At 43.3% G+C, this 13,895-nt stretch overlaps 1 protein-coding gene across 1 annotated transcript in view; it reads left to right on the top strand.

Moving 5' to 3' along the window:
• Fat4 (FAT atypical cadherin 4) overlaps positions 1–13,505 on the top strand; it is a 77,344-nt gene extending 63,839 nt beyond the window's left edge. Inside the window, exons 13-17 of the mRNA XM_059265076.1 lie at positions 319–498; positions 1,526–1,650; positions 3,215–3,432; positions 7,423–7,684; positions 10,513–13,505. Of these exons, the coding sequence (XP_059121059.1) occupies positions 319–498; positions 1,526–1,650; positions 3,215–3,432; positions 7,423–7,684; positions 10,513–12,374 (2,647 nt within the window). The 3' untranslated portion in view covers positions 12,375–13,505. The remainder of the gene's footprint in view (positions 1–318; positions 499–1,525; positions 1,651–3,214; positions 3,433–7,422; positions 7,685–10,512) is intronic.
• Positions 13,506–13,895: the final 390 nt, after the last annotated feature.

Genomic DNA, 13,895 nt, shown 5'->3' with positions numbered 1-13,895 from the left:
TCACATGATGCACGGCTTGCCATGGCCTTAAAGGACCCGAGAACCTGTAGAAGGAACAGTCTTGGCTTCTGTGCATTTATTTGGTCTTTTCTAGAAAGCTTATTTTTGCTAACAACATTGCCGTGTGCATCCAATTTGGATAGTTTAAAATAGAATGTTATAGCTTTACTGTCTTTGTAATATGAAGACCAAGCAACTGTGGGAATACCTGCTTTGAGGCTGAGTGCTGACCTCGACGCTCATTCTGGGACAGCGAAGTCCTTGATTGCAATGTCTTGTCTTGTTTTTTGAGAGCTTTACCCTTTCATGTTCACGTAGGACCCTTGATGTTCAGCCAAACAGAGTCACTGTTGGAGGAATCAGGTCTCTAGAGCCAATCCTTCAGAGGAGGGGGCATGTGGAGAGCCATGACTTTGTGGGCTGTGTAATGGAGTTTGCTGTCAATGGACGACCCTTGGAGCCCAGTCAGGCTCTTGCAGCACAAGGCATCCTTGATCAGTAAGATTTTATTTTATTTATTTTTTATCTATCTATTTACTTATTTGTTTGTTTGTTTATTTATTTGTTGGTTTTTTTCAAGACAGAGTTTCTCTGTGTAGCCCTGGTTGTTCATGAACTCACTCTGTAGACCAAGATGGCCTCAAATTCACAGAGATTCTCCTGCCTCTGCCTACCAAGTGCTGGGATTTAAAGGCATGGACCACGACACCCAGCAAGATTTTATTTCTTACCATTAAAAACGCAAATGTAGATACTGAGCATCCCGATCCTCCAGGTTGAGGTCTTAGCTGGCTGACAGAGCTTCTGCAATGTGGCCTGAGCTGCAACTGGTCCACACCCTCTTTCTGGTCACGTTGTCCCTTTGTTTTCTATACCCAGTGTTCCTAGTTCACAGTAGGACTTCGCACTGCTGTTTCCTCAGCCTGGAATGATCGTACCTTGCGATCTCAGTACAAAAGCACCCCCTTACCCTCAATGTAGGGATACAGAAACCCCCTAAGCTCACATACTCTTCAGCTTGTACAGAGGATCTCTGTCTAACATGCCACATATTTACTCTTTCCCTTTATCGTCTGTCATTCACACAGGAAAAAAAAATCCTTCTCCATGAGTATGTGGGTTTATTTCATTCCCTTATGTCCATGCTTGGTATCATACATGGTTTGTAATTGGGCAGTGAATAAACCATAATTATGAGCGTCTTTGTGGGGTACACCTGGACCTAAGTAAATATGTGTCTCTGGGCCATGATAATAAGGGATTTCTGGAGCATTGTGGCCTTATGGAAGTTGTCACCTTTGTTGGTCATTGTATAAGATATTTTTATTTAACCTTCTTTTCGGATGTGAGGAAGACTAGGTTACGAGATTTCTGTGTTATTAATTGCTGCAGGGTAGCTGGGCCAAGTCCCTCCCTATACTGCAAACCTGAGATTAAGCACATTGAACAGTCTGTGTCTGCTTCAAGTCAAATTTCCTCCTTCCAGGTTGGTGCTTTACCCGTCTTCTCTGTGACTCTCTTCTAGGTGCCCTAGGCTAGAAGGCACGTGCGCTCGCAACCCTTGCCAGCACGGTGGCACCTGTGTGGACTTCTGGTCATGGCAGCAGTGTCAATGCATGGAGGGGCTGACTGGGAAGTACTGTGAGAAATGTAGGTCACCATCTTCACATTCATGCGATGCTGTCACAGCCCCAGAAAGCAAGAATATGTGCGCCTAAGCACGTTACTGCACTTTGACTCTAACATGGCAAATCTTAAGTGTGCCAAATGGGGTGAAATACGAGAGTTGTAAATTGACTTTTTAACCTGAAGAAGGGTAGCATTCTCTTAAAGAATTGGATCTTAATTAGTTTAACATTTAGATGTTAGTTTCACCTTATAAATGTATCACTGGGTTACTTTATGTCACGTATTGGGGAGTTAGGAAATTTAAAGTCAGCAACTGTACTCAGGTTGTAGATAAGTCCACTGTTGGCGAATATTTCTCTGGTCAGATTTTTATGTTTGGCAGATAAAATTTGCAGTATCACTGAATAACACCCAGCTCCAAACATTGTGTAATAGTTAATTTGTTAAAATAAAAACCACAGTTTATTTAAGTTGTTTTGGAGCAGCACTATTCAGTCTGCTCATTAATTAACCCCCAGTTGCACAGTGATCAAGGCATCAGTGATATTCAAGCCATCAGTAAAGACTTGCTCTCTGACTGGAAGCTGTGTGTTCTAGTCTTCCTTGTGCCCTTGGGGCCACCTTTACAAGAACTGCTTTATTTTGAAATGAATGATTACCTCTTAGTTCAGCCACTAGCATCTGGTGACTTTTTAAGCAAACATTTGTGGCTACTGTAATAGGAAAATGAAGAGAAGTAAGCAATAACATTGGAATTTAATAGAATCCAAAAGATCTTAGAGGCAGACAACATAGATGTATAATAGAAAAGATGCTATAATAGAAAAAGAAAAAATGAGTTGCCACATAGTATTTCTTTAATGACTGTACTGAGACTTCTTTTTGTAAATTTAAATATAATTCTGCATGTGCTATTCTGTTTATCTGTTTAGAGTATAACACCCAGGGTAGAGTTACCCCTGATTCCATTTCCCCAGTTTCCCTTCCTGAGCTATGCTGTTGGTTATGTTGACATAAATGTTGTACTTCTGGACTGGGAGTCTTTAAACAGGTCATGGCATCTGATGATGCACCATCCATGGTGATGGATCCAGGGAGAGCAAGTTACAACTAGTAGTATTTGACTGGACACTTTTTTTGGGTTCATATTTCTAAAAATCAGAGACTAGAGGGACTAAAGACTAAAGTTCCAAAGGTTTCCAACTATAAAAACATATTTGCTTAATAATTTCAGGAATGCATTGAAATTGGTTCAAGTTTTGAGTTGTGCATTTTAGCACTTGGCTGTGTCTTCTATGTCCAGGCTTTCTGTCCCATAGCAAGGAGATTGGATGACAAGTCCCCCAAGTGATTAATGACTGTCATCAAGGATTTTATGTTTCACAGATCCAAAAGGACTCAACCATTGGCAATATACTTACATAATTATTCACAAATGGAAATTATTTTCCCAGAGAAGGACCAGGGACAGTAATTTCAGAAACTTGAACTTTTGTCATTTTTAATACCTTTTGCCACTCTGAAGAATGCTCTAAAAATGCCTAGTGAAAGCCTTCAAATTTTCCCCTTTCTTCTTGGCTCTCAGCTGTCACTCCGGACACTGCTTTGTCACTAGAAGGCAAAGGACGACTGGACTACCACATGAGCCAGAGTGAAAAGCGAGAATACTTGCTGACACAGAGTATACGGGATGCTGTGTTGGAGCCTTTTGGTGTCAACAGTCTAGAAGTAAAATTCAGGACTCGAAGTGAGAATGGCATTTTAATCCATATCCAGGAAAGCAGCAATTATACCACGGTGAAGGTGAGAAAGGAGCCCTTGCTTACCCACTTGACAACTCCTACCTGCTCTGGGGCAGCAGTTCCTTCTCCCACAACTTCTGTCCTTTTCTTTCTAACCTTAGAGGTCTGACCAAAGCTAGGCAGTGATCCAATACCATCCACCCTCAATGTTCCCATGGCTTGGGCCAAAGTAACAAAGATCTGAGAGGGCCAGTTTCTAAACACCTTTGTCTTGTTTTAGAGTAGAAGCCACTGCCAGCCAGGCCAGCACAGAAAATGTAGTCATGTCTGCTTTGCCTGATAAAAATCTGCATGGCTTTGCTAATACTATAAGCAAAGTAAAGCATGAAAAGAATATGCCATGGTATGGAGAATCATTTTCACCAAGAATTATTTTAAACACTGATAATATAGGTCAAATGGTAAGATTAGCATACTTAGAAATGATTGGACTTTATTTTGAAATACACATTCTATTTATTACCTAGGTAAAATCCATAAAGTTAAAATTTTTTGCTATTTATTGTAAGTAAAATTTCTTTTCATATCCCCAAATAAGTTTCAGTGGCCAGAGGGAGAAATGTATTTTCAATCCTATGGAGGGATATATTCTCAGTCCTATGGAGACTAGAAGAGGATATAGGATGGCCTCCCTCTGCCTTATTTCCTTTAAACAGGATCTCTCTTTGCATCTGGAGCTCTCATATCTGCTTTCCAGCACAGACTGACAAGTGTGCTTCTGGGATCTGCTTGACTCCTTTGCAGCTATTGCTGGGGATCCAAACTCAGATCCTCACATCAGTCCAGAAGGCAGTCTACCTAGTGAGCCATCCCCCTGCCCACTTCAAATAAAATAAAGAATTCAAAAATGTTTTTCAAAATTTGTATTCAATAAGAAGAGTGGGTTTCTCTCTGGGCTTTTACTTCACTTTTCCTTCCTGTAGGCAGAAGTCAAAGCCAGTCATCCATTAGCCATGAGCCATTCTTTGCCTACCTCCTGTGACCTTCTGAGAGTCTGAAATGAGAACCACCTCCTTTCATAGACAGACATTAGCACCAATTCTCCAGCAGATCTTGTGTTTAGTTTCATCAACTGTTTCATAAGACCATTGTGTGTTTTATAATTCTATTGATATTATTTATATTCGTTTCAGTAAATTCTTAAGAAAACAAACCCATGATTACTGACCTATTTTTCCTATCAATATTTTGAAACACACAGAACAGAATTAGCAATTACTTGATTTAATTCACAAATTATATTAAAATTAAAGTTGATGCTCATCCCTAAATTTTAGGTTTGGGTTTTCCAGGTTTCTTTGTGCAACTGACTCTCTGTGTTTTATCTTAGGTGTCTGTTTATCTTAGGTGTCTGTTTTCAGTAATGCACACAAAGACCATTCCCTTTTCTGGTGATCCACTTGTATCTTCCTTAGCCCATCTGTTTCTAGATGGAGATGATTTTTACTCCTATGGTAATTTGACAGTGTTTAGAGATGGTTTTTATTGGAGAGATGAGGGTGTTACTACCATGTAGTTGCTGGAGAACAGAGTTAAGCATCCTATAATACACACAGTACCCCTGGTAGAGAATCATGTGGTCAGAAATGTCAGTCAGTGCTGAATTTGAGACAGATCCCTGATTTCCTACAGGGACATCTTTAAATTTTCACTTTACCTTCACTACTTAAATATCCTGGTTACCCAATTAATATAACTTGTGAAACAGAGAACTCTTGAGGTGTTCAAATTTGCTGTTGATAATTTCCATTGAAAAGCAAATTAGAAGCAATCAAGGCATAAGTTACAGAGAGAGCTGTGACTTAAAGACAGTGGCTTGATCTGGCCAGAACACCATGCCCTGCTGAGAGGGGACCCTGAGTGGCCTCTACTCAGAGTTCCTCCATTCTGAAAGGCCACACTACAGTCTTTGCATGAGATTATCTGTTAAGCTGTCTCCAAGTCCCCATGCCATTTAAATGACATATGACACACTGCTATTTGCAGTCTCTTTCAGCCAAGAAATTCAGTCAACACGCTACATGTCTGAAGAGTGAAATCTTCCACTGGGAAGCAGCTGAGTGATAGGGTCTGTCTTTGTTCCTGTGAAGTTCAGCAGGATGGCAGCTTGCACCTCCACAACATGGTGCCACAGAGCTAAAAGGAGAATTAGGCAAAATGACCAATAATTAGCAGCCACGACATTTAGTGAAAACTGTGAGCAGCAGGTTTTCAAAAACAAGGGCCTTGGCGGGTGAAATAAGTAGAAAAGGAAAAAGCATCCAGTAAAAAGAGCAAAACAGACTCAGAAAGTAGCCGTGATGGGCAGGAGGTGACTGGGTCTGCCGGTGTGGTTGAGGAAGCCTTGGACAGAATGTGCTCAGCTAGTGTTAGCTGCTGGCCATCCAAGAACCCAGCTTTTGCTCCCTTTGGCTAGCCTTCTTAGCATTTCTTTCTTAAACTCTCCATTTATTGAACTCCCCGCTTCCTTCTTCTCTCTCTCTCTCTCTCTCTCTCTCTCTCTCTCTCTCTCTCTCTCTCTCACACACACACACACACACACACACACACACACACACACACACACACACACTAATGCCCATGATAGGGAAAATGAGCAAAGTTGTTGGGTGAAGGAGATCCTGGATAATTTGAGTATATCAGAAGATAGAAGAATTGAGGGGAGAATACTAGAAAGGGCTCTGCTATGGTAATTTAATTTACATATACATATGAACTACATATGTATGCAGTGTGTGAGTATGTATTGCATGCATATGGTGGAGGTGGGCATACACTGGAGGCCACAGCCAGACACCGCTTGTCTTCTTCTACTCTTCACTGTCCTATTATCTTGAACTGGAAGCCTCACATATTGCTAAGCAGTCTAGCAAGAAAGCTCCCAAAATCTCTGTCTCTGTCTTCAGAGCTGTGGTTACAGGGCACATGGCTGTACCCAGCTTTGATGTGGATGTTGGGGATTTGAACTCAGGGACTCATGCTTACAGAGGAAGCACTGAGCCATCTCCCAGCCTATGAAAAATATTTTAAATCTGGAAATATTCAATTAAAATATTACTATATGATTGCTATATGTAACTTTGTTACATGAATTTTCCACAAAGCACAAATGAACAGATTTTCAGTTTTTCTGGAAGTGTTTCTTGCATATAGACAGAGTCTGAGGTGAGTGACACACGAAACTGACCTCTGCTTTCCCTTCGGTAGCTCCTTGGACACTTCATCTCTGTGCCTGGATGGCAGTCCTATCTGGCAGCAGAAATGAGAATGTGCTCTCTGACCCATGGGCTCATCTTGCCTTACAAATTATTCATTTTCTGAAGGGTCAGCTCATAATACTGGAAACTTGCAAGTTGGAAACTAGAGTGTTCTATTACCCAGTGTTTTGCTGGGTGAACTAAAAGAAATCAAATTCCTTTAGATAAAGTGAAGAGACAGCTGTAGTGAAGTCTTGGCCAAATCTCCTTCTTACTTTATGGTATTCCAAATGGAATAATGAGCCCCATTTTGTGTAAAACTCCAGGGTAGTGGTATGTAAAGGTGAAGCTATTTTGTCTTTTTTTTTTTTAAATACTCTGCCATTGGATCGTCCCATTCACTTTTTTGGTTTTGCATTTTCTTGTTTATCTTCTAACTCCTCTAGCCTTTTTACTAAACTTAGTGATTTAACATACTTCCTTCTGTCCTTGAAATACAAATAATCACAATTAGTGTCAATTACATAGCATACCTAGTTAATACAGTATTTCAGTTTTGTTCTGGAAAGTTATATGCCCCTCAAGTAGCTATTTATAAAATTAAAAACTGTTAGAATTAGTAAATAAGCAATCTTGTTGTCTAAAATTACAGTGATGATATATGTAAGTGTGTTATAATACTACAGACTCCTCATCCATTCAGCTCCTTTGGATTGGTCAATATTTTCAGTGAATTATTTTTTATTTAAGGACATCATGTTCTATCTGTGCATTGTTTTTAATACATCTTGCAGATTAAGAATGGCAAAGTGCACTTTACGTCAGACGCAGGTGTTGCTGGGAAAGTGGAGAGAAGCATTCCTGAAGCATATGTTGCAGATGGCCACTGGCACACCTTCCGGATCTCAAAGAACGGAAGCACCACGATGCTGTCTGTAGACAGAATATACAGCAGAGACATTGTCCACCTCACACAAGACTTTGGTGGCCTCGAGGTGCTTACCATATCTCTGGGAGGAATCCCACCCAACCAAGCCCACCGAGACACTCAGACAGGTAAATGTCTCAGGAAAATCTGCTCCTCAGAATGTAGGTGTTTAGCACGAATCTTAAAAGTTCTTATTAATAAAATCAAACCTGGAGCCAGGTATTGGAGTGAATGCTGGAAGATCAGAGACGCAGAACAAGCCACAGCTAACCTCACCTGGCCAACTTCTCAGCTGATCCTGTTTCCTCAGACTGGAAGCCTCTGAGTCCTCATCCAGAATGGCTCTCAGCTGAACTGTGCTGCTCAAAAGCCTAAAAGCTTAACTAGGCTCTAGTTCCTGGTTCTCATGCCTTATATAACTTTCTGCTTTCTGCCATCACTTCCTGGGATTAAAGGCGTGAGTCACCATGCCTGGCTGTTTCCAGTGTGGCTTTAAACTCACAGAGATCCGGATGGACCTCTGCCTCCCAAGTTATAGGATTAAAGGCGTGTGTGCCACCATTTTCTGGCCTCTATATCTAGTGGCTGTTCCGTTCTCTGACCCCAGATAAGTTTATTAGGGTGCATAATATTTTGGGGAACACAATACCACCACATAGGTGGTTTGGGTGGCAAATAGGAGGAGGGGCTAAAGCCCAATTTGTTTTATATGACTCTATTCCACAGAGTAATTTTATCACAGTATAGTTTTTGCAGGAGTAGTTGGATTTCTGATATTAGTAATTATGAATCCTCTAATTAACATAACCGTCTTCAGAGAGATTGTGATTAGTGGCACCGTCACTTCCATTAACTGCTTTCAACTGTACTGCTGAGATCTGATTTAAGCATGGGCTCCTCTTGATGCTTGGCTTGTCCTCAAGGCCTTTGTCTGTTCAGTCAGTTCATCAAACCAGTCTCCCCAAGTGATGCAGGAGACAGGGGTAACCAATATCAATTAGGTCCTCACAGGATGTAGATGTTATCTTAGATCAGTGATACAAAGGAAAATGGAAACACTCATGAGTTCTTACATTAGCAGGAGGGTGAGAGTACTGGAAGGTTTAATTGATGGATAATGTTAACAAATGAGGCCAAGGCCAGGGAACAGCTCATAGGCAGCTAGAGTAAAATAGGGTGTTCAGGTTGGAAAATGTGGATGCATTGATTCCACTTGCAGAACAATAAGGAGTAATTAAAATTTTAATTTTAAACATGCAGTAGTGTTGAAGATCTCTCAGGCTGGTTCTGAGGATGAACTGGGGGAGGGGTTCCAGGACTCAGGTGTTAGTGGCCAGTATCTGGAAGGCACTGCAGGAGAAGGTATTGTTTGCGTTCTAATGGAATAGTCAAAGAGTGAAGTCAAAGTGAATGGACCCAACTTGTTCTGGGGACCATTTTCAGTAAAAATCAAGGAGAATTCTGAGTTTTCATCTTAAACAATAGCACCACCAAGAAAGAGAACTGCTGAGGAACAGAGAGGCAGTCTCAGGAAAGCATTTAGTTTGCTGTGGGACATATGGCTTTGAAGCGCATTTGAAAGGACATTGAGTGGATGACCTGGACTCAGGGTAGACCCAGGAGAGGTGTCAGTACCAAGTAAGTGAAGTGTTGGTGGGAGTGAGATGGTATAGGAAGCCCCGGGTCTAGCCTTGAGTAACTCCAAACCAGGAGAGCTATAGAAAGAAGAGTGAGTCAGTATAAATGTGTGGAACTTTCAAAGAACACAAAATGTCACAAAGAGGCCGGGCGGTGGTGGCGCACGCCTTTAATCCTAGCACTCGGGAGGCAGAGCCAGGTGGATCTCTGTGAGTTCGAGGCCAGCCTGGGCTACAGAGTGAGTTCCAGGAAAGGCTCCAAAGCTACACAGAGAAACCCTGTCTCGAAAAACCAAAAAAAAAAAAAAAAAAAAAAATGTCACAAAGAGAAGGGCGAGCCACTAAGAGGAAAGGAAGTCGGAATCAGGGGACGCAGAATCAAGATGCAATATCCTAGGAAATTCTGGAAAAAGTAAATCACGCTGACAAATGTCACTTGGGTGGGAAGGCATGTCAAAATAGAGGAAAACACAAAATGTGTCACAGATGATATCATTAATGCATAAAAATTGAATTCTGGGTCATAAGTCCTTATTTGGTGGATGTTAGAGTATGCACAATCTATTTGGATTTTGTAAGAAATCAAGACAGTGTAGATTCTGCTGGTCTGTTAGTCAAAGTAAATCTTTGTAACTTCAGATATATGATTCCTGACATCAAATCCAATGTTCAAAACCAATAAAGGATCTCTTAATTGTTTCTATCATTACCACTCACTACTAACAAACTCCTTGGGATATTTTTGTCTCCTGTCTTCAGCATCCTGACCATTTACAGTGTGGGTGCCACAGTCACCTCCCCCCATCCCAGATACCTCCCAAACACTGTAGTGGTCAGTGTTTTTCTTTTGATCTACAAGGGCCCATACCAGTATCTTTGGCAGGCATACAGTCTGTGCACACTCCATGGTCTTGTAGTTGAAGCAACTGGCCTTTAGTTTGCTCTTTCTGTTGTTCATAAAATAAGTTTTATCTCTAAGTAACTCTTGGTCTGTGGCATGTAAGAATCAAACTGATGAATCATTAAATAGATAGATAGATAGATAGACAGACAGACAGACAGACAGATAGATAGATAGGTAGATAGATATCAAGACAATCCTGGTGCAGAGACCTTCCAAAACTTTCCAATTCTTCTCATGTGTCACATAACTCCATGGTTCTGGAGTTAATGTCAGAAGACATGCATTCCCATCTTTGAGGGAGCCTGGTTGGGGACCCTCCTGGGGGACTGTGGATCTTTCCTTCTTCAGATCCCATAACTTAGAGGTGAAATGGTTGATTTTCTGTAAAGCAGCTCTTGCTGTGTTTCCCCCACAGGTTTCAATGGCTGCATTGCCTCGGTGCTCTACGGTGGAGAGAGCCTCCCCTTCAGTGGCAAGCATAGCTTGGCCTCCATCTCCAAAACCGACCCTTCCGTGAAGATCGGCTGTCGGGGTCCCAACATCTGTGCCAGCAACCCCTGCTGGGGCGACCTTCTGTGCATCAACCAGTGGTATGCCTACAAATGTGTCCCTCCTGGTGACTGCGCATCCCACCCCTGCCAGAACGGAGGCAGCTGTGAGCCAGGCCTGCTCTCCGGCTACACCTGCAGCTGCCCAGAGTCACATACAGGGAGGACCTGTGAGACGGTGGTGGCCTGCCTTGGTGTCCTCTGTCCTCAGGGGAAGGTGTGCAAGGCTGGAAGTCCCGGGGGACACGTGTGTGTCCAGACTCAGGGCCCAGATGAGCTCTCCTTACCTCTGTGGGCTGTGCCGGCCATCGTGGGCAGCTGTGCCACGGCCCTGGCATTGCTTGTCCTCAGCTTGATTCTATGCAACCAGTGCAGGGGAAAGATGCCCAAAAACCCCAAGGAGGAGAAAAAGCCAAAGGAGAAGAAGAAAAAGGGCAGTGAGAACGTGGCCTTTGACGACCCCGACAACATCCCACCCTATGGCGATGATCTGGCAGTCAGGAAACAACCTGAGGGGAATCCCAAGCCTGACATCATAGAGCGTGAGAACCCTTACCTAATCTTTGATGAGACCGACATCCCCCACAACTCAGAGACTATCCCTAGTGCCCCGCTGGCTTCTCCAGAGCAGGAGATTGAGCACTATGACATCGACAACGCCAGCAGCATCGCGCCGTCAGATGCAGACATCATCCAGCACTACAAACAATTCCGAAGCCACACGCCTAAGTTTTCCATCCAGCGGCACAGCCCTCTGGGCTTCGCCAGGCAGTCCCCCATGCCCCTGGGAGCAAGCAGTCTGACCTACCAGCCTTCTTCATATGGCCAGGCGTTAAGATCCAGCTCTCTCAGCCACTCGGCCTGCCCCACTCCCAACCCCCTGTCCAGGCACAGCCCAGCTCCTTTCTCCAAACCATCTGCATTCTACAGAAACAGCCCTGCCCGGGAACTGCATCTTCCTCTGCGGGATGGGGGTACCCTGGAAATGCATGGGGACCCCTGCCAACCTGGCATGTTCAACTATGCCACCAGGCTGGGGAGGAGAAGCAAGAGCCCCCAGGCCATGGCATCCCACGGCTCGCGACCTGGGAGTCGCCTCAAGCAGCCCATAGCACAGATCCCACTAGAATCCTCTCCTCCCGTGGGACTCTCCATCGAGGAGGTAGAGAGGCTCAACACCCCTCGCCCTAGAAACCCCAGCATCTGTAGTGCAGACCATGGGCGGTCCTCTTCCGAGGAAGACTGCAGAAGGCCCCTGTCCAGAACCAGGAACCCGGCAGATGGCATCCCTGCCCCAGAATCCTCTTCTGACAGTGACTCCCATGACTCCTTCACGTGCTCAGAAATGGAATACGATAGGGAGAAGCCCATGGTCTACACCTCCAGGATGCCCAAGTTGTCTCAAGTCAACGAATCCGATGCAGATGATGAAGATAATTATGGGGCCAGACTGAAACCCAGAAGGTACCATGGACGCAGGGCTGAGGGGGGACCGGTGGGCACCCCTGCAGCAGGATCTGGGGCTGCAGACAGCACCCTGAAGCTGGGGCAGCAGGCAGGCAACTTCAACTGGGATAACCTTTTGAACTGGGGCCCGGGCTTTGGCCACTATGTGGACGTCTTTAAAGATTTGGCCTCTCTCCCGGAAAAAGCAGCGGGTAATGAAGAAGCTAAAAGCGGGGCAGCTAAAACAGCCCCCAAAGATGGGGAGGCTGAACAGTACGTGTAAAGTGTATGTGTGGGCAAGAAACACTCAAAGCAATATGTGGCTGCCCACTCGCGTGGGTCACCTTTGTAAAACAGGCCAGTATAGACCGGTGGCCGCGGGACGCGTTTAAAATTAACCACAAAGCTGCTCACATAAACTCCAAACGACTCTTTAATTTAAATGTGCTTGGTGGAACGGTCCTCCTGCATGCATTGTGTTTTGTGATGAGTTTGGGGGGCATGCAACATTGGGGAGTTTTGCTTTGTGTTTGGTTTGTGGTTTTTACAATTAATACATTACAGTTGCAGACAGGAGCTTGTGCTTTCACAGTGGGGTGTGCTTGTTTCCATTGTAGTGTTACGATTGTGTTTTACATTGCAAGATCGCTTAAGTTGAACCACTCCATGCAAAGTGCAGGAAGGAGGAACACTTCCCATCCTGGGATGAAGGACTGCACACTGACAACTCTTCAGACGTATAGGTTCTTAGCTGACGTTGCTCAGACATGCTAAGGGCTTGTTTCACACGACGGTGGGTACTAAGATTAAGTCATTTGTTCAGCACTTTAAAGCTTGCTTAGAAATGGTCTTGACACTCTGTGTCTCTGTGCGAACAGCCATGGTCTCCTGACTTACCTCAGGCTTCCACAAGGAACAAGATGACCGCATACTGTCCCCAGAACACTGCCACCTTTCTCTTCCGGAATAACGTTCTCAGCACACTTCTAAGAGACATTTTTTAAAAAAAGTTATTTATTGAAAAAAAAAAGTTCTATGCTTTTAACATGTAACAAATTGACCTAAGCAGGCCCTAATTGGTTTTCCTTTCTAGCCATTCAACATTTACCCCAAGTACCCAGTTTTATAATTTATATAAAGTCAGATTGCAACGTTTCTTACTTTCTGTCCTTTTCTAGGTCATTTTTTAATACTGTGTAAAACTTTTTTTTTTTTTTTTACACCTGAGCTATGTTTTTGATACTGATATTTTCCTATGCCGGAAACTTTTCTTGCTTTCAGGGAAGGCAAGAAACTGCGTTTTTTACATTTGTTACTTATGTAACATTCATATTTTCACAGTTTGATATCTGTAACATACTGTATGCTTTCTACCTGTAAATGCCAACAATAGAATTAAAATATTTATTTAAAATACTGTGTCCTAGGGTGAATATCAGTTTCTACCTTTCTCTGTTCTCATGTGGGCAATTAAGAATATTCTCTTTTTGTTAGCAAGGCATATAGCAAGATGAACTTCCACGGACCACAACAATTACTATGGATGACAGCCAGCAAAGACATCTAAAAGCCACCCAGTGCATTCCCGCTTACAGTGTCCTGGGACTTCCTTTCAGTGTGCTGAGTTTAGACTAGCTGAGTCCAGGAAGACTAATGTTATTATGGGCCCTGTTTAAGCACATTTACTATTTAGAAGTTCCCAGTAGAATCTGTTCTATGAGAGACAACTCCAGATGGGACTTATGGCTGTAGAAGCAGCCATGAATTAAAGCCAATTGGGAAAGATCTCTAGCCCTAGTTTTCT

The sequence above is a fragment of the Peromyscus eremicus genome, chromosome 6 (genome assembly GCF_949786415.1).
Source record: "Peromyscus eremicus chromosome 6, PerEre_H2_v1, whole genome shotgun sequence".
NCBI classification, from domain to species: domain Eukaryota; kingdom Metazoa; phylum Chordata; class Mammalia; order Rodentia; family Cricetidae; genus Peromyscus; species Peromyscus eremicus.
This window is presented reverse-complemented; position numbering and strand designations above follow the sequence as displayed.